The following is a 23581-nucleotide window of genomic DNA, read 5'->3' as shown; positions in this document are numbered from 1 at the left end:
CCAATAGTTGTTTGCACTTGGCTCTCAAGTTTTGTAAATCAGAAATTATAACCTATTATTTTTGTGTTAATACGCCTCACCATTATAATATGGGTAGCAGATCCGGGAGGTTAATTAAGAGTGTGGGAATTGCAGATCTGTTCAGTGAAGAAGACCTCATGACCCTTGATGCTGAAATAGAGCAGCTGAGAGCAGCAAATGAAGCAATGGAGGATGAAGTAGGAGGACTGAGAATGGAAGTCACAGAACTAGAGTCTTCCCTTGACACCTATTCAAATCAGGTTCAGTCTCTGGAATCTCGTGACTCCAGCTTGAATGAGTATCTTGCAGGGTTGCAGTCAAAGCTTGTCCACTGTCTTCGGACAGTGCCATTTTCTGAAGCAGAACAGCAGGAATTGACTGAAGAAAACCTCATCAGTTTTGTCAGCAAGATACAGCAGCTGTATGGTCCCAGTCGTGCAAGCGAAACTTCCTCACTTTTCAGTGCAATCAAGTCTGCACTAGCAGAGATAGAGGTGAACTAAAGTATGATAGCTGGAAGGTTTTTGTTTTATTCTGTTTCCTTTTCTTCTTTTAACCCCTCAATTAAAAGCTGATAGGGGTTAAAATTGAATAGTTCAAATCTTCTGTCCCTTTATAAAAGGGCATTACACTCCCATCAACCTCCATAAAAATCGTGTTTGTGAAAAAATAACAGTCTTTATTGGTATCATTGTCAAATACAGCTGCGTCACTTTTTGTGCTGTTATCAATAAAAGTATCAGAACTTGAGTTGTTTTTTCAGTTATAGCTCTTTTAAATATTTTTATGTAAAGATCAGCCATTGGATTCTAACTTAGTTTAATTCAAAAAGCATATTTTGTTCACTGAGCTTATTATGATCATTTTGAACTGTTTTTATAGCTAGATATATAAATCATTGCACAGTTCATTTCAGGACTGTTTATTTTTTCCTTGAGTTTGATTTGCTTTCAAATGATAAAACACAGGGTGTTTTCTGGACAGTTTAGAGAACATAAAAAAATGTATGTGTAAATGGCATTAAATTTACTTACACATTGTTTATTGCTATTGTCTTCAAACCATCTCTCATACATGTCTCCAATACAGAATTTCCACTTTTACCAAGAAATTTTAATCTTGGAATTTTTTTATTGTAATAAATAGATTACAAACAACTGTGTTATACGTACACATTTAAAATGTATAAACTTGGCCTGAAAAATTTCAGGAAGATCGTTTATAATTTTTTATTATAATAATAATACACATTAAGTGTATATGTGTTCTAGGAGATGGGGGTGGGGAGTGATCCCAGGTTTCATATCAGAACTGCTGCTCTTGAAACTTTTCTATGAAGGTTTGGAATTTCTTACTGATCGCTGGGAGAAGTCACAAAGTTCCTCCACAGTATTGTGCAGAAGAAATGTTGGTTTTAAAGTTATCTTCAGATGGTTGTGGTTGTAGTAAAAGGCTACTGTAGTGATTTGTAACAAGATGCAACAGTATGTCTCCTTCATGTTTTTTTCTACAGAGACCATTCCACAAGTTACCTGGATGGTGTAGTATGAAAATTATGTGACATGGCTCAGTTAGATAAATCAAATGACACATTATTTCTAATGAAGGATAAACTGAATTGCCCATTTACAAAAGACAGTAATTGATAAGACTGTAGTCAAGTAAATTCGGAGCTTCAGATATAAAGAAAGGATAAAACAAATTATGCTGATATTCTCAGTTTTTCTTTCCCTTATCCCTTATTAATTGTTTTACCGTTTAACATGATACCTAATCTACTGAAATGTGTATCTTTGCAACTGTTGTATGACCATAGTGAAATAAATTTTAATTTTTTTAAAATAAATATTTGGAGCAAAATTATATTTTTTAATTCTGTGAGTAAAATAATAGGCATTTAAGTCATAAAAAAGATATTGATATTAAAAATCTGTAAAACAGCTGGTTAATTTATTTACCCTGGATCTCATTAGACACCCAAAAGATATTGAGGGAGACTACAAAATAAGGTAGCAAAAAAAAAAAAAAAATAGTTTCAAGTCAGTGAAAGAATATGATGATTATATGGTGTAATGATTACAATTTTTTTTCAAGCTTCTTCATGTGTGTAAAGCATTTGTAACTTTGTACTATCTTATCATGTACTGTCGCGTGTACTGTTTCACTATTTTATTCTATTAATGTGCAATTTCTTTATTTTTAATGCAAATTTAAAAAAATTAAAAAGGACTGAAGGTGAATATTAAGCTAGTGTTTTTTACAAACATTTATGTTGCTTGAAGTCTTTGTAAAACACTGTCAGCATTAGCTTTTCTAGTTGTTTTGAACCAAGTTTCTGGGCCATGGAGACATAGCAGGTGCCTCTTCAGAAGAGTGTTGATTCACTGCAGATGTGCCATTCAAGAATGTGAATGTGCTTATGACCCAGTATAAGCACTATTTTCATGACAAAAATGTTTGTGTTGAGGACAAGGAAGCATCACATAAACATTTAAACTGCCAAGTTTTTTGTAATTTAAATTAAGCAACCACTTGCTAAGACGTATTGAAAGATTTATAAAAATTAACATTGTTTCAATAATATTGCACTGTATTTTGTTGTTTGCACAATCTTTTATACCCACACATTCTCTTTGTAAATTTTTGCACTAATTTGATGATGCTAAAAGTATTTTTCCCTGTGTATATTTTTTTGTATCATTAAATTGCTTTTGCTTAGCAACCAAGTCTTTCATTAAAAGCGCCGATCATAAAGTGTTTTCATGTAGTGTTTCTACACAATTGTTATTAGTGAAAAGGCATTCCAAATTATTTTGTAACAGTTTCAAGGAGTAACTGGGCCCAGGAGCTGTTGTGTAAGATGACTAAGTTTTCATATTGAAAGGATTTTGTTGCTCCGATCACTTGCTATTCTTTCAGTTTATCTGGTTACTTGTCCATGTGTCAGTCTCTTAACACTCTCCTCTCCCATGTGCTTCATTTCTTGAAAGTATTATGTGTGTGCGAGTGAATGTGCACACACGTACAGACACACATGAATGCATGTAAGCAATAGTACTTGAAAGAGAGAGTGATTTTGGTCGCAAACTGCATGGTAGGCATGACCCTCTTCCAAGAGTATGTAAATGTCATTGACTTGAATCATTCTTAAGATTTTGTTTCAGAAACAGCATTATTAAAAGCTAATGAGGGAAATTAAAAAGAGGTTTGCTGGAGGAAAATTAACAGACCACACATTTTTCATGGTTTTTTTTTTTATAATGCTCTAATAAATATGCGCACAATGTTTCCTGTATGTCATTCTGAACTTTTATGTCCCAGGGTAAAAACATTTATTTTCTTGTTTTACTAAGGAAAGTATACATTTAATTTCCAAAGATTGCTAATTCATGTATCCTTGCTGGCATGTGGATAATCATGTTTGAGGATGCCCACTCTGTCATCTATTCATGTATCTGTCTCATCGTCTCTTTTCTCTCATTTTTTTATAGGACTAGTCATCCATTTGTGTTAAAAATCCTTTTCATATCATTTTAAGCACTGTCTTTTTTTCTGTTCTTGCTTTGGCTCACAATTACTACCTTATATAAACATTGAACAGCATACTACTGGCGTAAGGACTTACCTCTTATATTAACAGATATGCACATACCGAGGTCGAACTAGTCTTCATGTGTCTAGTTTTCATACAAATTTCAGTGGCTGGTCATGACCTCAATGCACTTTTTTATTTTTACCATAGAAAAGAGAGGATATTTGCATTTTTTTTAAAGTATTCTTTGTGCTGACAGTAGTTTGATGCACCATGACTTACACCATTCCAACTTTTCCATATTTCATATGATTTTTAGTGGTGTCTATTGCATTGTTGCATCATGAGGTGTTACTTCTTTCCTAACTACTGTAGCTATTTTTTTTCCAAACCACTTAGGGCTTTCTGTCATGTTTAACTGTAGAGGAAGTCTGTCCTTTACTCTGTTTGTCTGTCAGTCACTATGAGTAAGATTCAGCATTGCCTTTGGATTCACATGCTCAATGGAATAACTGTTTATTGCTGAACTTTTTTGCTAACATAACTGACCAGATCCTTTTCTCTTTAAAAGGTTTTCTTCTGTTGGTGTTGACATGTTCTTTACTGGTATCTGCCTGTTTAAAATTAAACATAGTTTGCTTCCTCACTTCTCCTTTGTTTTTTTAAAGTAGGTCCTTAAATTGAAGTACTTTCACCCTGATTGCGATGATCTGAAACCTGTTATCACTCTCTGCTACATTTGCATTTAAACTGCCATTTGATTAGCTTGTAGGTCTGTATATATACATATGACACTTAATGTGATCTAAGTTTGAAGACCTGTATTTGTCATGACACTTTCTGCCAATCCAGGTTACAGGTATGCGTGTACATTTTTGTGTTGTTGTGTTATCTTATTTAGTTATAAAGATAAAATTGCTTTATTTGGATCTTGGCCATCTCTTGTCTTTTCTGAACAGGTTTTGTAGAATTTTTTTGTAAGTGTGTTTTTATTGCTTTTCACTTTTAATGTTGTTTTTTTACACATGTGTACCAATTCGTCTTAGCAGTACCACATTAATTGCTTAATCTTTTTCTTAAGCTATTCTTTCTTTTCGAAAATACTTGTTCTCTTGTGATTTGATGATGATGAGAGGCAGCTTATTGTTTGCAATTTTTCAAGCTGACTTCAGGCTACTTCTTTTTTGTTTAAAACATCATGACACTGACTAGGGTCTTAGATTCTCAACTGTTCTTAGTGTAATGGTGGTCTGTGAAAATATCATGTTTAAGGTTAGCATCTTTCAGTAATGATGTCCACAAAGCAGTTGGACACTTTTTGGCATTCTGTGCTTCACCTCTGTCATCTAAACAAAATGTCCTGGTGTGTTCAGACATAACAGTGTAACAAAAAGACTTTAGTGTAAACGAAACCCAGAACATTGTTTTCCTTATGCTGGTTTGGGCTCATACTCATAGCCATCATCTGTTTATCAGTTGGATAGATTGATCTAACTTGGGTTATGAACAAGTTGGTAAAAAATAATCTCTGATCAACTCCCAGTTCATGAGCCCCTGAGTACATGAAGTTGACTAGCAGACCAGCATAGCACGTTATTTCCCCCCAACCACCACTAAAAAAAAAAAGTACGAGATTGTGCATGCATTATTTTCTAAAGATACAAATATGAAGCCTAAAGTCAGAATGAGAAACATGATTTTTTTTTTTAATGCAAGCAGGAAGCTGCAGAAAGTCAATTTTATTTGGCTGGACCACATGGTGCATCACAAGCTTAAAATATATTTAAAAAAAAATAAAAAACAACCAGTGGGATAAAAACCAAGGGATCCATGGCAACTGCATTGTTCAGTTTTATTTTTATGGCATCTGTTGGTCTTAGTTATCAGACTAATTAGCTCTTTGCCATCACATTTGACCAGTTTATTTGGAAGATCTTGAAAAGTTCTCTTTCCTTTGTTGATCAAGAATAATCTCCACTGTGTTAACCTTATATTGGAGAAAGTTATTAGGAGCTTCCTCTAATAAATTTCCAGCTGGGTAAATGTTTTGGGTAGGTCTACCCAGAGGACATTAAAAGGCATTTTAGCTGCTACCTACAAGCAGCAGATTTACCCAGTTAAGGCAGACAAGCCTACTTAGTAAACATGCTTTATTAATACAAGTCCTGGTTGATGCTTTGAGAACATGTTGTATAGGATATATAAGGCATTGTCATTTTTTTAAGCACAAGTAAAACAGTTTTTGTCATAGTGGTGCTTGAGTTGATTTTAAATTATTACATTTTTGGATGAGTGCAATATTAAGTTTTTGTGCAATATGGATTTTTTTCTTTTTACACTTCAATGCAGCTTTGATAAAATTGCTTTATGTCGGAGGGTTTCCCCCATTGTGGACTAACAATGATGAATAACAGCAGTAGCATAGAATTAGCTATAACTGGCACTGCCAACTGCACCGATTTCAAACTTTTTTAGCTTGTGAAAAAATTTCGTCAATTAGCATGTAAATCACAACTTTGAAGTTTTAAAATTTCATTTTTGTATCATTTACTGAGAGTAGAAAATGTTCATGGCTTTTACTACAGTAGAAATGACAATAATTCTTCAAGCTGAACATTTCCAGTAATTTTTTAAGGACCTTTATAATTTTATTCATCTTTTTCAGTGTGTAAATGTTGGTTTGATTATGGAGGGAAGAGGTATCACACTACAGTATGATCACTTGTTTGTAAATAAGGTCAGGAAAACATCCAGAAACAGTTTGATTTTAGATAACTGTAAGATTAAACAGACTTTTTGTGGATTTTTTTTTGTGTTACCCATCATTGTGTACCTTGATGTGTTCATCTAGTAGCACTGTAAATCTGTGGAGTGAAATTTTTGCAGCTTGTGCTGATTATCTCAGCATTTTTTCTTTATTTTCTTGTTTCATACATTGCTCTATTTATTATTTGATGTGCAGCTATTATTTATATTCAGATGACAAAGTCACCAAACTACTCTTGGGCTTATTCCAGCCAAAAACTTTTTTGTCATTCCAAAAGTATTTATTTACTGTAGCTGTTTACTGTTACTATCACTTGTTGATGAATCATTGAAACAAACATTTTCTTCTTTGCCCTGAGAACAGAGGCTTAAACTTCTGCTCAGTTTGATTTTATAGGACTGAAGACACATATCATATTTATCTAAATAAAGTGTTGAATTTGAGCTTGTTGGCATTAAAGTTAAAGAAGGGCACAGAACAAGATTTGAACAAGAATGTTAATTTATGCTCATAATTGGAAAACAGTTTCACAGGTATTTAGATTTTACTCAAGTCATAAAGTTCCCATGATTTGCCTTCTTAATATACCACTTCTACCAAAACATCAGAGCTGCTGTGCATAGTGGTTGACATAATGTTGTCAAAGTCTTAGTGCAAAGACCACTTACATTTTCTGTGCTTGCAAAGTCTTAACACTTAACTGTGACCCTATCATTGAAACTACTATCCCTTGTCTTAAAATTTGACGACTTGTTCAGCAATCAGTGTTTGCAAGAGTGTGCGGAAACAAAAGTGCCAATTTCAAGGGCTGCCACTTTTCCCTCAAGAAAGCATAGTTGGTGTAAAGGGCAACAGAACATCTCGGAAATCTTTTCTATATTTTTAATTTGCTCACCAGAAAAGCTGTGTGCATGCACACATTGATTGGTAGAAATAGATGGTAACTATCTGGGGAAAGAATTGTTAGGATTCCACTAGGCTTGAGCAGAGCATCTACCTCCAAGTGAGATCCTTGTGAGTGACTGTTTGTCATTGTTTCCTGGCAACTTTGACTCAAATAAACAGGTTGTATGGCTGGTTCTAGTATTTTATTTTATGCTGTAAGGAAGATGCAGTTTCCATGTGTAAGACCAAGGGGCCTTGTGGTTGTAATGTTGTTGGATTATCTTTGTAACATGAAAGACAAGGTAGCGAACAATTTTTGACACTTTCAGGCAGACTCTGTACTGCAAAAGATTTTTTTTTCGGGGGGAAACAGATAAACAAGTTTTACCTCTATTTTCAAATAAACTGTTTGCCACTCAAGCTGTTGTCTTTCATCGGATATAAATGATTAGCTCAGACATTCCTTGTTGAAAGTTCCCCATAAACAAATATTACTGGTAGACATATTTAACCTTACTATTCCATGTCTTGAAAACTATTTTGTGCTTCTAGATGCTTTTGATAACATCAAAAGGGACAACCAAGCATGCAAAATAGCAGAAATGATTGCACTCAACAGTAGTGTTGCGCCTGACTCGAGATGTTTTTTGCATTTCATTTATGTTGCACAGGCTTTCCAGTAATTAGCACCATGTCATCTACGGGGCAGTCTTTTGCTGTCTTCTGTACCAAAACAGTCTAGCGCTATTTGTACGGTCTCATCTGGTGCTGTATAACTGCAACTAGGAAATAAAAATGCTACATATTTGAGCGATTTGGCTTTTTTCCCCTGAATGTGATTTAATGGAGTGTATGTGCATAAATATTTTTTCTATACTGATACATAGTGTACACTTGGACAGATGCAGTTAGAAGATCAGTGTTTATTTGTCAATTTACAAGTGTTCAGATAACAACTTTACTCATTTATACAATCTGAACAGCCATACAAGATGTACATTTTACATGGAATCCTCTTCAGAAGCAATATACCAGGAGTGCCCCACCTTCGGCCCAGGCCACATCCGGCCTGTGAAGGTGCCTCATCCGGCCCGCTCATTTTAACCAGACACAACATAATTTCATTTTTAACATTACGATTCTGGCAAAACTGCCATTTTCTGGCCCGCAAAAGTTTATATCATGTCCAGTGCAGCTCTTGGGCAAAGAAAGGTTGGGCACCACTGCAATATATTTTTATAGTGATTTTTATATGCGGTCACAACATGAATACAAAAATTGAACATTTCTGTACAAATGTACAATGAGACCTTCACTGTTAGCTTTGGATTAAAATACATTTTTAAAAAAGTCCCAGGAAGAGTCTTTATGTTAGACCATTCCAGCCATATATTCAAGCTGTCTTTTGTCAAACGTCTTTTGAATAATCCTTACCATCAAGGAAAACAAGAAGTGAATGTATTAAAGTTGTGCACAAAAAAAGCAAATTTTGTAGCAGAGCTAAACAGGGAAAAACATAAATCGTGCATATCCATATTTCAAACACAACAAATATTCTCGTCATGTTCAATATATACAACATAGAGAAAAAAGTTTTCTTCTTAAATTATGGCATGCAGATGCTTATCTAACACGGCAACATGCTGGCATGCGAAACTCCAAATTTTATCGAAACTTAAAATTTTCAAGTACATGAAAGGCATTTATTCTACGTTTTGAAAACTAGCTACATGCCATGTTTCCGCCCCTAAACCTCAGCAGGAAGCCCAAATTACTACCAATCCTAAAAAGCTTGTTTTTTTCTGCAAAATATAAGGAAGGAACTGTTACATGATGATTACAACAGTCTGGACTGTAGAACAAGTGTTTGATTCTCTGCTTAAAATCACTCCTTTCCAACTTTAAAGCTCAAGGCAATTCTTTCCACCACCAAGGGCATCATCCCATAAAGTTTTCTCCACATGATCTTTCTTGTCTCTTTATCACTTACTTTTAATTGAAAGTAACTCAGTAATACAAGACTCAAGTGTACCTGAACACATAATTTTAGATTCTTTGTTTAAAATAACTGAGCTGAAAGACAACTTTAAATTTGCAAGATTTTGAAATGTACCTTGGAGGATTTCACCTCCTGCCCTTACCCAAGAGGATGTCCAGCATTATCAGTTAAATATTGAGCAGTCTATCTTGAAAAAAAATTGCAAAATCTGTTTTAAAGGAAATATAAGCTGTTGAGAGGAGAACCATAAACCATGAACTTTTTGAGAAAACGTGAACTAATGCAATTCTGACCAGAAATTAAGGTTATAATCTTAGATATAACAAAATGTTAGTAATTACCATTATTTTCAATGACATGTCTGTTTAGGTAATCAAATCCTCTCATAATGGTTTTCTTCAAAAGCAGCATAAAAAAATGAATACTGTTTTTTTTATGTACATAACTGACCAACAATCCCAGAACTGATCCCTCTTGCTTCTGAATACTTTTTCATGTGATATCATTCATTAAAAATGCTTAACTTTGCATCAAAGTACAATTGACCACGAAACTTCACCAAAAGAAGTACTGTATTGCGTAAACTAACAGGCAACTAGGGTTTTGAACTGCTCTGATCTCCTTGCTACGTGATTAACACCTGCCGTTCTCTCTCACACACACACACACACGGTCCCTGCTAGATGTTGCTTCCGATAATATATAAATATTAATATAGGAATAACACTCTGAATCAGATTTCAGCTATTTTTCACATGCGCACGATGTATAAAACCAGAGCAGATCTGAAGAAGAAAATTTAGTGTATATGGCAGACTATAAACACATCAGAAGTTGCAAAAAGCTTTAAGCACGAGGCTTCAATAATTATGAATTATTTTTATTTCTCTGCATGTGAAATCAAGAAACATTCACAAAATCCATAAATGGTGGCAGCAAGCCTGTTTTACAAAGAAAAAGAAATTAACATGTAATTCAAATACCTTCATCAAGAAACACCCACTACTATAACTGGTGACAAAAATGAAGATCATCAAATTTATGAAGAAAAATCATTCAAAATAAATAAGAGTAATAGTCTACAGTCAAAACAAAAAGGCAGACCTGACTATTGCAAGAACTGCTACAGTAACACGTCAGAAGGTAATCCCAATATTTAACAGTTATCATATGCATGCTACCCAGTCCATCTGGTTTAATTCACATTCTGCATCCTTTGGTCAAAGTTTCTCATGACCTTGGAGTACACACATCATATAAATGTGTTCTCTCTCAGTCATACTTAACACAGTCAAACCTCCCCAGAAGCTGCCATCCACAGCGCGCGTCAGTTTTTAGTGCGATCAGCACTACATTATGAAAGACCCTGATTTCTACTCCACGTTTACTCTCTATCCTAGTTTCTGTAGTACATCAGATAAGATCGGAGAGCCAATGGCAAAGGCAATACATCTATTCTTTCCTTCAAGATTTGGCCCAAGGTAGGCCCAGGACTATCACCTGACAAGGCACCAGCATCAGATTGTCCTTGACCCCGTGACTCCTCCTCTGTGCTGCTAACAGGGGAGTCTTTATCGCAGCTTAGCTGTGGGAGATCAAGAGGGTCGTCTCCGTAGGACCCAAAGCCAGACGTTTCAGAGGTGTCAGCACTAGTGGATGAAGAACATCTGATTTTTTTAGGAAGGGGAAGAAGGCTAAGGGCCTGAAGCACAGAACTGGGCGTGTGGCGAGTTTGGATTGGTGTTCCATGTGAGTCTGTTAGGTCCATGTTTTCCAAGTCTGAGTCTTCAGAGGAAAATTCATGGAGATCCTGGGCTTCTCGAGTCACCTCCACAGAGCAGCCATTTGCAGAAACCAGCAACTCTTCTTCTCTTGCATCTTTCAAATTCATATGTCTCATTCTTTTCGACGCACTGTCTGTCTGGGCTGATTCGCATAAGGAACTTGGGGATGCGCGCTTATTTTCTGTGCACCCAGTGACAGAGGAGGAGTTTGACTCCTGGATTACTTTAGCAGCCCTACTCTTACTGGTATCGGCAGCTTTTCCATTCTTGGACTTCCCCGGCTTGGCTGTGGCTCTCAGCAAATCTGTGAGGTTTTCTGGAAAATGTGGCAAGCTGTTTGCATCCTCACCACAACTCTGCTCTCTGGTGTTGCTGTCACGATTCTTTACAGACTGAACAGGGTCACTATTATCGTTCTTGTTCTGATCTACTGAGCGATTCTCTTGATCAGTTGTGTCATCTTCATCATCATCATCAATCTCATCATAATGTTCCCCTTCATCACTTTCATCAAAGTTGCCAAGGATCATCATACCCACATTTCCGGGAACTATGTTAATACAATGACCCCTACCCGAGCGCTTCATTCTGGGTTTGGAGCGACGAGGTTTCCTCTGAGGCTGACGCAAACAAGGTTGTTCGGCATAAATGTTATTTCGCAGAATGCTGCGGATGGTATAACGACAAGCTTCCTGGAGCATCAGAACTTGGCAATCGGCTGTTTTATGAAAAAAAGACAGTATATCCATAATTTTTTCCCCTTATAAAAAGTGTAAATAACAGCTCTAACTATAGAGTCAGCATTTAGGTCTCTGTCTTGTTTCAATTATTGACAATCTGTGATATCTGAAAGACCTATGAACATAAACAATTCAACAATATTAAATGTGTCCTAAAATTAATAAAACTATTTTATCATCTAACCTCAATATATAAAGCATTCGTAACTAAAATAACCAATGGAAGAATACAATATGGTTGTTTACTGAATCCTATAGCTTGCATCTTTGTTCCCACTATTTAAGAAAAGTCACTAAATCTGTCTTTTTGTTTTTAAAAAAGGGGGGAAAAATGAATGATTCCTTTTCCACTGCTGTCTTATCCAATCCTCTTATCCTTGTCTTTCAATTATGTACCTACTCCATAGCTGGATCAGTGGGGTGGGTGAAGAAGGTATGCTGCATCAAACAGGCTAATATATGTACCTTTTAAGTCCAGATGACTTTGTTCTAGCCAATTCCGGCTATCTGTTCCTTCTTTAAGTAGCTATATCTAAACTGTACTGTATTTTGATGGTTTTGTGAAATCTCATTTTATCAAAATAAACGTATCCTCCTCTCTCTCACGCTCACACATATACACTTACGAAGATCAACAATGTCACTTTTCTCTTTGCACGGCGTCACAAGAGTTGCAAATGAGACTGGTAGGACATTACGTGAAGACCATTCAGTTTCTGTAACCCGACGAATCTGCAACAACTAAGAATGCACAAACATCTTGGTAATACCCTAAGCAGAAATTGTCTACATGTGAATGCAACTGTTCCTCAAATAAATGTGTGAAATGATGCTGTAAACCCCAGAACCCCACTTCACTAGAAAAATCGGGGAATTTTCTTGTAACAACTTATCCGTAATGTTCCATACAATAAAATAAAATCGATAAAATCTGTATGAGTGTAAGAAATTTAATTTGTAAGTTCACAGTTCAAAGAAAGAAATGAGGTAAATAGACTTTCCAGGCCCCTGTGGGACCCCGGGGTATGCTTGCCTAGCAAGCATTGTAAGAATAGGGTCCCTGCCATCCAGCCAGGCATGTCGTAAGAGGCGACAAAGGTGGACACCTCACCTAGAGGTAAATTAGGTTGTGGTAGGGCTAACAACCCCACCATGTAAAAAAAAGTATGTTACAGAAACTAAAACCAGAGAACTCGTCACAGATGGCGGAGGTAATGAAGCACACCAGGTGACTGGACTAATGACGGACGACAGCCAAACCCGAAAGGGAGCTGGCGCCCCGACAGTGGATTTACTGAAGCCGAGGCAAAAGTTGAGGGTGGGGTGCTGGAACGTCCAGACCTTGTACCAGACTGGCAGGATGCTCCAACTAGTCAAAGAGTTTGACAACTACAACTTGGACATCCTGGGAGTCAGTGAGGTCAGATGGACCGGCACGGGAAAGAGGAGACTAGCGTCAGGACATACCATCTTGTTCTCAGGAAGATCAGACGCTCAGCACTCTGAAGGAGTAGCTCTACTCCTCAACAAGAAACGGAAAAGGCACTGCTGGAATGGAAGCCTTATGGACCTAGGCTTTTGAGAGCAAGATTCCATTCAAAGTACACCAAGCTGACAGTGCTAGCCTGCTATGCACCAACAAATGACTCTGAGCAGAAGACAAGGATGCTTTTTACGATCAGCTCCAAGCAGCCTCAGAGAGCGTTCCAGCCATGACATGTTGCTCATCGTCGGCGATCTCAATGCCAAGGTGGGAAGTGACAACACCTGCAGGGAGCATGTCATGGGCAAACATGGAATCGAACCATCAATGACAACGGAGAGAGACTGGCAGACTTTTGTGAAGAAAACAAACCTACTGATTGGAGGCACACTCTTCCCACACAAAGACATCCACAAGGCAACATGGACATCACCAGATGGGACCACAAAGAACCAGATAGACCATGTCATCATCAACCGAAAATGGAGGAGCTCACTTCAAGATGTTAGAGCCTACAGAGGAGCAGACGTTGCCAGTGACCACACTCTTGTGATAGCCACAGTTTCCCTGAAGCTACGTCGATCACGAGGAAAACAGGCACGTCAGCAGAGAGTGGACTCTGGCAAACTGAAAAATCCAGTCATCGAAAGGGCCTTTGCTATGGAAGTAAAGAACAGGTTCCAAGCACTAGGAGACCAACAAGAGATGACCTTAGACGACTTCAATCGAGTCTTACAGGAATCAGGAGAGAAAATACTGGGCTTCCAACGGAAAAAGAAAGATCAGTGGATCAGAGAAGAGACATGGAAGAAGATAGAAGAGAGAAAGTCAGCCAAACAAAGAATCAACAGCACCAGATCAGAACGCCTGAAAGAACAACTCAGACAAAGACATGCAAAACTAAACAAAGAGGTAAAGAGGATGGCAAGAACCGACAAAAGAGACCACATAGAGAAACTGGCAGATGAAGCAGAAAATGCAGCAAGTAAAAATGACCTGAAGACACTGTACAAGATAAACAAACAGCTAAACAACGGGTTTAAGAACAGTGATGTGCCAGTGAAAGACGTGAACGGTAATGTCATCGAGGGAGAGGCAGAAAAACTACAGCGCTGGAAGGAACATTTTGAGTCGGTTTCTGAACAGACCAGATCCCCCTCAGCTTGCAGACATCCAGCCAGCAGCTATAGACCTTGACATCTGCACAGACCCACCAAGCCTGGAAGAAGTGACAGCAGCAGTCAAGACAATGAAGAGCGGCAAAGCACCAGGGGCAGATGGAATAACAGCAGAGATGTTGAAAGCAGATATAAATGTGACAGCTCCCAAGCTGACTGAAATCTTCAAGCAAGTTTGGGAATCAGGGCAGCTCCCTGTTGCTTGGAAGACAGGGCTCATCTTCAAGTTACCCAAGAAAGGAGATCTTGGAGACTGCAATAATTGGAGGGCATAACACTTCTTTCCCTCACCAGCAAGGTCTTCAGCAAGATTGTTTTGTCAAGACTGACGGCAACTCTTGAGAAAGACCTCCGACCACAGCAAGCAGGATTTCGTCCTGGGCGATCCTGCTCCGAACACATCTTCATTCTGCGACAGATTCTGGAGCAGAGCAATGAATGGAACACACCGCTGTACATCAATTTCATCGACCTGGAGAAGGCTTTTGACAGCGTCCACCGCGAGTCCTTATGGAAGATCCTGAGGCATTACGGAGTCCCTGCAAAACTTGTTCAGGTCATTGCAATGCTGTACAGCGATTTCAAATCCCAGGTTGTCTGTGACACGGAGCTCACAGACCCCTTCAATGTCAGTACCGGGGTGAAGCAGGGCTGCATTCTGTCGCCGTTCCTCTTCATCCTGGCCATGGACTGGATCATGAAGACTTCCACCGACAGTGAGAGGAGAGGGATCAGATGGACCATGACTATGACAGCAACAACAACGCTGGAAGACTTGGACTTTGCTGATGACATTGCCCTGCTGTCACACCGCACCAAGACATGCATGAAAAACAAAGGCCTTCTCAGAAACAGCTGGAAACCTTGGCTTGAAGGTCAGCACAAAGAAAACGAAAAGTATGAGAGTGAACGCCAGAGTCCAAGACGGCATCAAACTAAATGGAGAAGAGATTGAGGAAGTTGACAGTTTCACCTATCTTGGGTCCAAAATGTCAAACACCGGGGATGCGGAGGTGGAGATTCGAGCCCGACTGGCGAAAGCCAGCCAGGCCTTCGCCTCACTCAGGAGCACATGGAAGGCAAAAAACATCAGCCAGAAGATCAAACTGAGAATCTTCAAGTCAAATGTGATCAGCACCCTCCTTTACGGATCAGAATCTTGGAAGATGACCAAAACCATCAGTAAACAAGCTTGACGTCTTCCAAAACAGATGCCTCAGGCGCATACTTAACATCTTTTGGCCAAAATACCATCAGCAACGAAGAACTCCACCGAAGAACTGAAACCGAGTCCATCACCACGCAGGTTCAACGAAGGCGTTGGCGATGGATTGGACATGTGCTCCGCCAGCAGACAGCAGACCTTTCCAGGGTCGCCCTACGATGGACTCCAGACGGCCGAAGAAAACGAGGCCGCCCAAAGGAAACTTGGAGAAGAACAGTGGAAAGGGAGATGAAAGGAAAGGGCTGGACATGGGGTCACCTAGAGCGGGTTTCAGCCGATCGACATCGGTGGCGGACTCTGGTTGAGGCCTTATGTGCAACCTGATGCACGAAGAGGAATAGATAGATAGATAGATAGACTTTCCAGGTCTGGCAGTCATTTGGAGCAAACAAACAAAACAATCTCCTACAGCTTAGTCAAATCTCTGCTGAAGTGTCACTTCAAAAGTCAGTGGGTAAACAAACACAGCCTGCCATCAGGTGATCAGGTGCTTAACCTTAAACATCATCAGCAGACACCATCTGCCTACATACTGGACTGAAAACTGCCTATGTGAGATGGGGCCCACAAACCCCTGAACATTTCCTGCATTTCTGCCCCCTCCACAAAGAGGCATGGACATAGTTGTGTGGCCTCAGCGAGTCACACAAGCAGAAAACTATGGGGCACCAAACATGGAAAAGACAGTCCACTTCATAATCACAATGAAACTAGAACCTGACAGGCATGCACGGATAGAAATGCAGTAGAAGAAGAGGAGGTAGAATATTTTGCTCTTTTAGAAGATTTACATATCAGTTTAACCTGCTTTTCAAATGCAGATTTCTGAAATAGTCCCACAGTGGAAACTTGGTATGTTCATAAAATCTTCCAGTTATTAATTCACACAAGTAACTGCAATCACCTAGCATGAATATTATCCAGAATCAGGGGAATCAGAAGATGCATAGTAATTCTGATGATTTTGCTGTAAACTCTCAGAAAACATGTGAAACTTATATCTGTGTGATCATGTTTTGCTCACTTAACCAAAAAAAAAATTTGAAAAAAAAAAATGGATACGCTGTCATTTAAGACAAAGTTACTTGCGGAGAAGCGATTCAGCTCTTAAATCCAGGATTTTCTTTCCCCTCTAGCATTAGCCAATTGAAAATGGAAAAATAAAAAGCACATTGCACATCTGATAGACATGAATGATACAGCCAGATGGGCCATCAGCTGTGGCTTAGAGTGCAACTGCATTAACATATACTACAGAATCTTTATACCTAAAACTAAATACCTGGTCATTGAGAGGCATGACAAGAACCCCTCCCACTTTGATCAAGTTCTTCATATAGTTCTCGTGCTCAAAAGGGCAGGCAGCACCGCAATAGACACGATCATATAAACGGCAGCCAGATGCAAGCTGCAGACAATTCCCCACCACAAAGTGGGGTTCGCAGAAGTCAAATTCCTTGAATGCAGATGAATTTCTCTTGAACTCTTCCAGTTTCTCCCTGGCGTAGGCCACAACATCCTCATGAAGCTCCACTCCATGGTTTATGCCATATGGCCCTATATAAAAAAAAAAAAGGAAAGTGATAATAGTGGACAGTTGAAGCATAAGAGAAAAGAACCAGTATAGAGCCTTACTTTATATATATACACACAAAAAGTGTGTAGGCAAGTTTCACACAAGGCATTTAACACTCATTATCTGCTTACTTTGCAAATCTTCGCCTGAAGATGAATGCTTATTTTGCAGAAATATCATTATATTGTAAATGGAAAATGTTAATGGGCCACACTCATGAAGCCTCTCAAAGTAGTGAAAAAATAAAATAACAATTCAGGGCATCTCTGTCTGGGTAACTAAAGGTGTGGACACACCACAAACCAAAAACAGTTTGGCAAATCTGGTTTTCAAAAACCAGAAACCAGTTTTTGGGACTGCTAGTCACATTGCAAACGTTCAAGCACACCATTTTGATAACTCTGTAGCTGATAACAGAGTTCACAGATGCTGATCTGTTCATGTTAGTGTATACAAGAGATGTTTCATTTCTGCCAGGATTTCAGTATTTCATATACTTTCAGCAAGTTAAGACCATGCGGACTTGATAGAGTTATTCTTCAGCATGTTTCAACATTTTTGCACAATTTTTTCCCTTACTAGTTTTCCCAGTTATGTCTTTATTTGTAGAGGAAAAACAAAGAACAGTGGATCAGAGAAGAGACATGGAAGAAGATAGACGAGAGAAAGTCAGCCAAACAAGAAAATCAATAGTGCTAGATCTGAACGCCTGAAGGAACAACACAGACAAAGATATACAAAACTAAACAAAGAGGTAAAAAGGATGACAAAAATCGACAAAAGAGACTACATAGAGAAACTGGCAGATGAAGCAGAAAAAGCAGCAAGAAAAAATTACCTGAAAACACTGTACAAGATAAACAAACAGTTAAGCAACGGGTTTAAGAACAGTGATGTGCCAGTGAAAGACATGAACGACAATGTTGTCGAGGGACAGGCAGGAAACTACAGCACTGGAGGGAGCACAGACCAGACCTCGCTCAGCTTGCGGACATCCAGCCAGCAGCTACAGACCTTGACATCTGCACAGACCCGAAAAGCCTGGAAGAAGTGACAGCAGCAATCAAGACAATGAAGAGTGGCAAAGCACCAGGGGCAGATGGAATAACAGCAGAGATGTTAAAAGCAGATGTGAATGTGACAGCTCCCAAGCTGACTGAGATCCCTGATGTGTGGTAGACAGGGCTCATCTTCAAGTTACCCAAGAAAGGAGACCTTGGATACTGCAATAATTGGAAGGGCATAACACTTCTTTCCCTCTCACCAGCAAGGTCTTTAGCAAGATTGTTCTGTCAAGGCTGATGGAAGCCCTTGAGAAAGACCTCCAACCACAACAAGCAGGATTTCACCCTCGGCGATCCTGCTCTGAACACATCTTCATTCTGCGACAAATTCTGGAGCACAGCAACGAATGGAACATACCAATTGTACATCAATTTCATTGACCTGGAGAAGGTTTTTGACAGCATTCACTGAGAGTCCTTATGGAAGATCCTGAGGCATTACGGAGTCCCTGCAAAACTTGTTCAGGTCGTTAAAATGCTGTACAGCGATTTCAAATCCCAGGTCGTCTGTCGAAGCTCACAGACCCCTTTAATGTCAGTACTGGGGTGAAGCAGGGCTGCATTCTGTTGCCATTCCTCTTCATCCTGGCCATGGACTGGATCATGAAGACATCCACCAACAGTGAGAAGAGAGGGATCAGATGGACCAAGACTATGACAGCAACAACAACGCTGGAAGACTTGGACTTTGCTGATGACATTGCCCTGCTGTCACATCGCCACCATGACATGCAGGAAAAACAAATGCCTTCTCAGAAACAGCAGGAAACATTGGCTTGAAGGTCAGCACAAAGAAAACTAACAGTATGAGAGTGAACGCCAGAGTCCAAGACAGCATCAAACTAAATGGAGAAGAGATTGAGGAAGTTGACAGTTTCAGCTATCTTGGGTCCAAAATGTCAAACACTGGGGATGCGGAGGGGGAGATTCCAGCTCGACTGGCGAAAGCCAGCCAGGCCTTTGCCTCACCCAGGAGCACATGGAAGGCAAAAAACATCAGTCAGAAGATCAAGCTGAGAATCTTCAAGTCAAATGTGATCAGCACCCTCCTTTACGGATCAGAATCATGGAAGATGACCAAAACCATCAATAAAAAACTTGACATCTTCCAAAACAGATGCCTCAGGCGCATACTTAACATCTTTTGGCCAAATACCATCACCAACGAAGGACTCCACTGAAGAACTGAAACAGAGTCCATCACCACACAGGTTCAACAAAGGCGTTGGCGAAGGATTGGACATGTGCTCCACCAGCAGACAGCAGACCTCTCCAGAGTTGCCCTATGATGGACTCCAGACGGCCGAAGAAAACGAGGCCGCCCAAAGGAAACTTGGAGAAGAACAGTGGAAAGGGAGATGAAAGGAAAGGGCTGGACATGGGGTCACCTGGAGCAGGTTTCAGCCGATTGACATCAGTGGCGGACTATGGTTGAGGCCTTATGTGCAACCCGATGCACGAAGAGGAATAGATAGATAAGTAGATGGTTGTATTTGTAGACTAAGAAGTGATTAATTTATAGCGTAGTTCTAGACCACACTGTTCTTGCGATAAAACTATTGAAAGACAAGCAATACCTATCATTTCAGCAGTTCCACCTGTTGCACTCTAGTAGTGTACTAAGTTATGTCTTTCTTTGTAGAGGGTAGGAACTGAACAGCTCCCAGGACTGTCCCTTGTGTACGGAGTTATGTCTTTGTTTGTAGAAAGTAAGGGTCAAACAGCTCCCAGGACTGTCCTTTTCTCATGCCAGCTGTGTGCCTAATAGCCAGCCTTGAATTGCCCACGTGTGGCTATCGGCTACTGGGCCTATTGTTAAACCAGAAGTTACGCAGCTGTATGAGCCACTTGGGGAGACCATGACCAGACAGGGCAGGGTTGGTGTGTCCACTGGCGCCACCAGCTAGGAAAAGTTGGGAGGAGACCATGGGAAAAGGGGGTGGATGGTTCTCGAACGTTTGATGGGGAGAGAATAAGTAGCGTAGCTTGAGAGGGGCTTTTTGATTTTGGAAGTGAGAGTGGAGAGACAGCAGGCCAGCCACCAAGTGAGACTGAATAAAATCTACGGTTATGTGGCAATTTTAATCTTTTTTGTATTCTTGTACAACTAGCCCATCCCAACGTAGCCATCAGGGACTGACATGTTGATTGCGCACCTAATTAGACTGTTGGCTGCACATATATTTTTTTTCCATTGCATATTTATTGGCAAATTATGGGGAAGAAAGTATTATTGGCTGAGTTAAGTTACAGCTATTAAAAAAAAAACTAAACACACCAACCATGATAAGTGTGTGATTTTTCTCTGAATTTTGTATTTGTTTTAAAACTTTATGGTGCCAGGGAAGCAGATATTGTCTTGGACACAGAAAACATTTTATACTAACATTCTGTAATTTAGATAAACAGCATATCTATTTTAAAAAATCCACAAAGTTTCGAAGCTATGCAGGTCGCTTTCTTCAAATTTCCAAAGCAAACGGTCAAATACTGCCTGTTGAATGGATACTAAGCTTGTTTCTTCTAAAAAGTCCTTTGTGACAAAAAAAAAAAAAAAGGGACCCATAATTCATGATCAATTTATAAATAATTCATTTAATGTTCAGTGAAGATGGCAAGAAGGAATGGAAGCCATGTTGAAAAACTGTAAGCCGACCCAAAATGTTTAGAATGGGTTCTAAAATAGCAAATACTCCGCAAACAAGAGCAAAATATGTTTGCCAAACTGTTTAGGGAAAGTTTGAAGTAGGTCACATGGCAAACAGGAAAAAGTTTATGATTCGCGTTTTTTGTGTGTCCACACCTTAACAGTTTCAAGTGATTGGTCTATAAAATCCATTCTATAAAGTTCTTGCTTTTGGGAAAACAAGCATATTTATTTTCACATTCAAAAATACATACCCATGATAAGTCCTGCCATTGTGCTCAAATAGCCAGTACCACTTCCCAGGTTTAGAAAAGACATGCCTTCCTGCAGATCCAAAGACTCTAGCACTTCTGAGTAAATGCATGGAGCTGACAAGTGCAAATGTCCATGTTTCCAAGCCAAGTCCTTGTAGGCACTCTCTCGGTGGTCTGGCAGATAGTAGTCAGCACGATCCACTGCTCGAAAGACTCGTTCTGTCAGTGGTGTTTTGATGTATTCTGCCTCCACTAAATTGTCGATAAGCTCATCATTGTCATCACCTGTGCTCACAGCTCCTCCCATCTTGTATATCAATTCTGCCCACACTGAAGTACAAACAATTTAAATAATGATAGTAATAAAATACAAACTGACTTAAAGGCTTTTGATTCTTAAGACATGCTTCTCTTTTGTCTTGCATTAAAATAGATATGAAAATGAGTTTTTAAAGAAAGTTTTGCTTACTATTTTTGAATTATGATTATATACCTGCTGGTTATTTTGACAACACTCCTTAATGTACATTGTTGGCTGTAAATTATTATGATCATGCACCATTAGGTTTTTTTGAGAACAATCTGAAAAATTTTATTTATGAGAAACATCATCCAAAAATGCTAAACTGTTCGAACTTTCTCAACTATTACATGGTTATTATATACTGCCTACTACTGTATATGCCACATTATTTTTTAAGCTGACTGCTCAAGTTTTGAGTTATACAGGCTCTTCTCTAAAAGTAAAGTTTGTGAAAAGGTAAAGTAGTTAAAACCACTGAAGGCAATGTACATATCAAAGTATCATCCAGTCTCACTCTAGATGTAAAATCAAATTAAAACAAAATTTTGAGAAACACTCACAAATGTTGATTAAGATACTCTTAAACAGCCTTAAATTCATATATACACCCTATGCCAACCAGTTGATTAAGTGCAGGCCAAATTATCAAATTAATGTGTTAATATATTGATTCTTAGTCATAAGCCTACACTGAATATTATCATGTGTAGATCATCATGAAATAGCCAAAGTACACCTACTACAAGATAATAATTCTGAAGGAATAACAAGATACAAGCCTCAACATCCCAAATTTCACTTGCATTTTGGAATGAGATCAAGAATTGCGTTATCACAAAAGCTAGCTTTAAGGCAACACGTCAGAAGCATATATAAACCTAACACCCTCATATTGGCTGCAGCCTTCTATATGACATAAAAATGTATGTGCTATATCCCCCAAAAATTTATTTCAACACATTCTTTTTGAAAACATATAAAAATATGTTTCATTAACTAGCCAGCAACTTCCAGTTTCATTCATTTAGTTAAATGACTTAGGATAGCAGTTAAGAATTAAGAAATGATATATGGGTAAATATATCGAAGAGTAAAAAGTAACCACTGTTTTCTGCTCCTGCATACATGAATAAAATGACTATCACCATTAAACTCTGCTTTAACTGTTAGCCATATACACGAACCCTCTAGACTTTAATCTGGCTACATTCATAAGTGATGGCGCACATATACAAAAGACTAAACGAGGCATGGATCGTTACTTAATAATCGTGGTTAATATTCGCAACCCGATACACCTGCTATTGTCAAAATGCGTTAACCTTTCTCCCGATGCTAGTTATTTTTAATCAATACGTAATGTCACCCTTTCTGCGATTTGCACGATTAGTCTCTGTTGAAACACATATACGACCTTAATTTATAGCTCCGAATGTACGAAAGAAGTCACAGGAGAAAAGTTAAAGCTATTGTGACAACCTATACCTCACAAACTAATAGCTGATCACCGAGGACGCCTTCAAATTCTCAACTGCGAAGATACTTTCTGAGCCATGTTGACGGTCATAGCCATGGAGAAAGAACTAGCCCTGCAATGCACCAAGGCTATCACGGTTGGCGTAAAATCTTCAGACCTTGACCACACTTATTTAGATTTCTGCGTTTAACTTGATGTGCTGTTAAGAGGTCTGTCTCATCGGCATCTTATCTATAGTAAGAATTTAGTGAAAAGTGTATTTAATTTAAAAAACAAATTTATACACAAGATGGTCTAAATTATAGACTAGGAAAAGAAAAGCAATATCGCAAAATGCGGCGCATCAAAAAAGTCACGTATATGAGCTCACACGCATTTGAACAAGCGCAGTTATAATGCATTCTTACAAGCCTCAAACATAAAAAGATTGAGATAGTCATTTACCCTCTGAACGTCGCACGATCGTTAAGTTTTAAAAAAATGTCCTAACTTTCTTGTATCTGCTTGCTTCTTTCTGCAGAGCACAGCTGGTGGACCAAAACAACAACATTGGTCATGACGTCACGAAATTATCATACATTCTCGAGTTTTATCTCGCACTAAAAATGACATATTTTACAATATATATAACTATTATTTTAGAAT

The 23581-nt window shown here is 38.7% G+C and overlaps 2 protein-coding genes across 8 annotated transcripts in view; one reads left to right on the top strand and one right to left on the bottom strand.

The window, feature by feature from the left end:
- The window catches only part of LOC112573059 (myelin transcription factor 1-like protein), a 33208-nt gene extending 25196 nt beyond the window's left edge, over positions 1-8012 (top strand). For all 6 annotated transcript variants that reach the window (XM_025253051.1, XM_025253049.1, XM_025253054.1 and 3 more), the window contains one exon: positions 136-8012. In XM_025253051.1, the coding sequence (XP_025108836.1) occupies positions 136-524 (389 nt within the window). In that variant the 3' untranslated portion in view covers positions 525-8012. The remainder of the gene's footprint in view (positions 1-135) is intronic.
- A 98-nt stretch (positions 8013-8110) lies between these two features.
- Positions 8111-23523, bottom strand: LOC112573061 (protein-L-isoaspartate O-methyltransferase domain-containing protein 1-like). 2 transcript variants are annotated; one of them, XM_025253059.1, is made up of 5 exons: positions 23381-23523; positions 21156-21485; positions 16897-17171; positions 12355-12469; positions 8111-11706 (listed from the first exon to the last, which is right to left on the bottom strand). In XM_025253059.1, exons 2-5 carry the CDS (start codon positions 21460-21462, stop codon positions 10601-10603), a joined length of 1803 nt encoding a protein of 600 aa, XP_025108844.1. In that variant the 5' UTR covers positions 21463-21485; positions 23381-23523; the 3' UTR covers positions 8111-10600. The 2 variants fall into 2 exon arrangements, with proteins under 2 accessions (XP_025108844.1, XP_025108845.1); XM_025253060.1 differs by lacking the exon at positions 23381-23523 and adding an exon at positions 22945-23065.
- Positions 23524-23581: the final 58 nt, after the last annotated feature.

The sequence above is a fragment of the Pomacea canaliculata genome, linkage group LG10 (genome assembly GCF_003073045.1).
Source record: "Pomacea canaliculata isolate SZHN2017 linkage group LG10, ASM307304v1, whole genome shotgun sequence".
NCBI lineage: Eukaryota > Metazoa > Mollusca > Gastropoda > Architaenioglossa > Ampullariidae > Pomacea > Pomacea canaliculata.
The sequence above is the reverse complement of the archived record's forward strand: the minus strand, read 5'-3'. Positions and strand labels throughout refer to the sequence as shown.

Bases quoted from the DNA above. Each gene is read 5' to 3' on its own strand.
- LOC112573061 (XM_025253059.1), bottom strand. From the start codon at position 21,462: ATGGGAGGAGCTGTGAGCACAGGTGATGACAATGATGAGCTTATCGAC. The intron at 12,470-16,896 runs GTATTTAGTTTT...GTGCATTCTTAG, and splicing joins TCATGCCTCTCAATGACCAG to TTGTTGCAGATTCGTCGGGT. The intron at 11,707-12,354 runs GTAAGTGTATAT...TTCATAAAACAG, and splicing joins AAGTGACATTGTTGATCTTC to CCGATTGCCAAGTTCTGATG.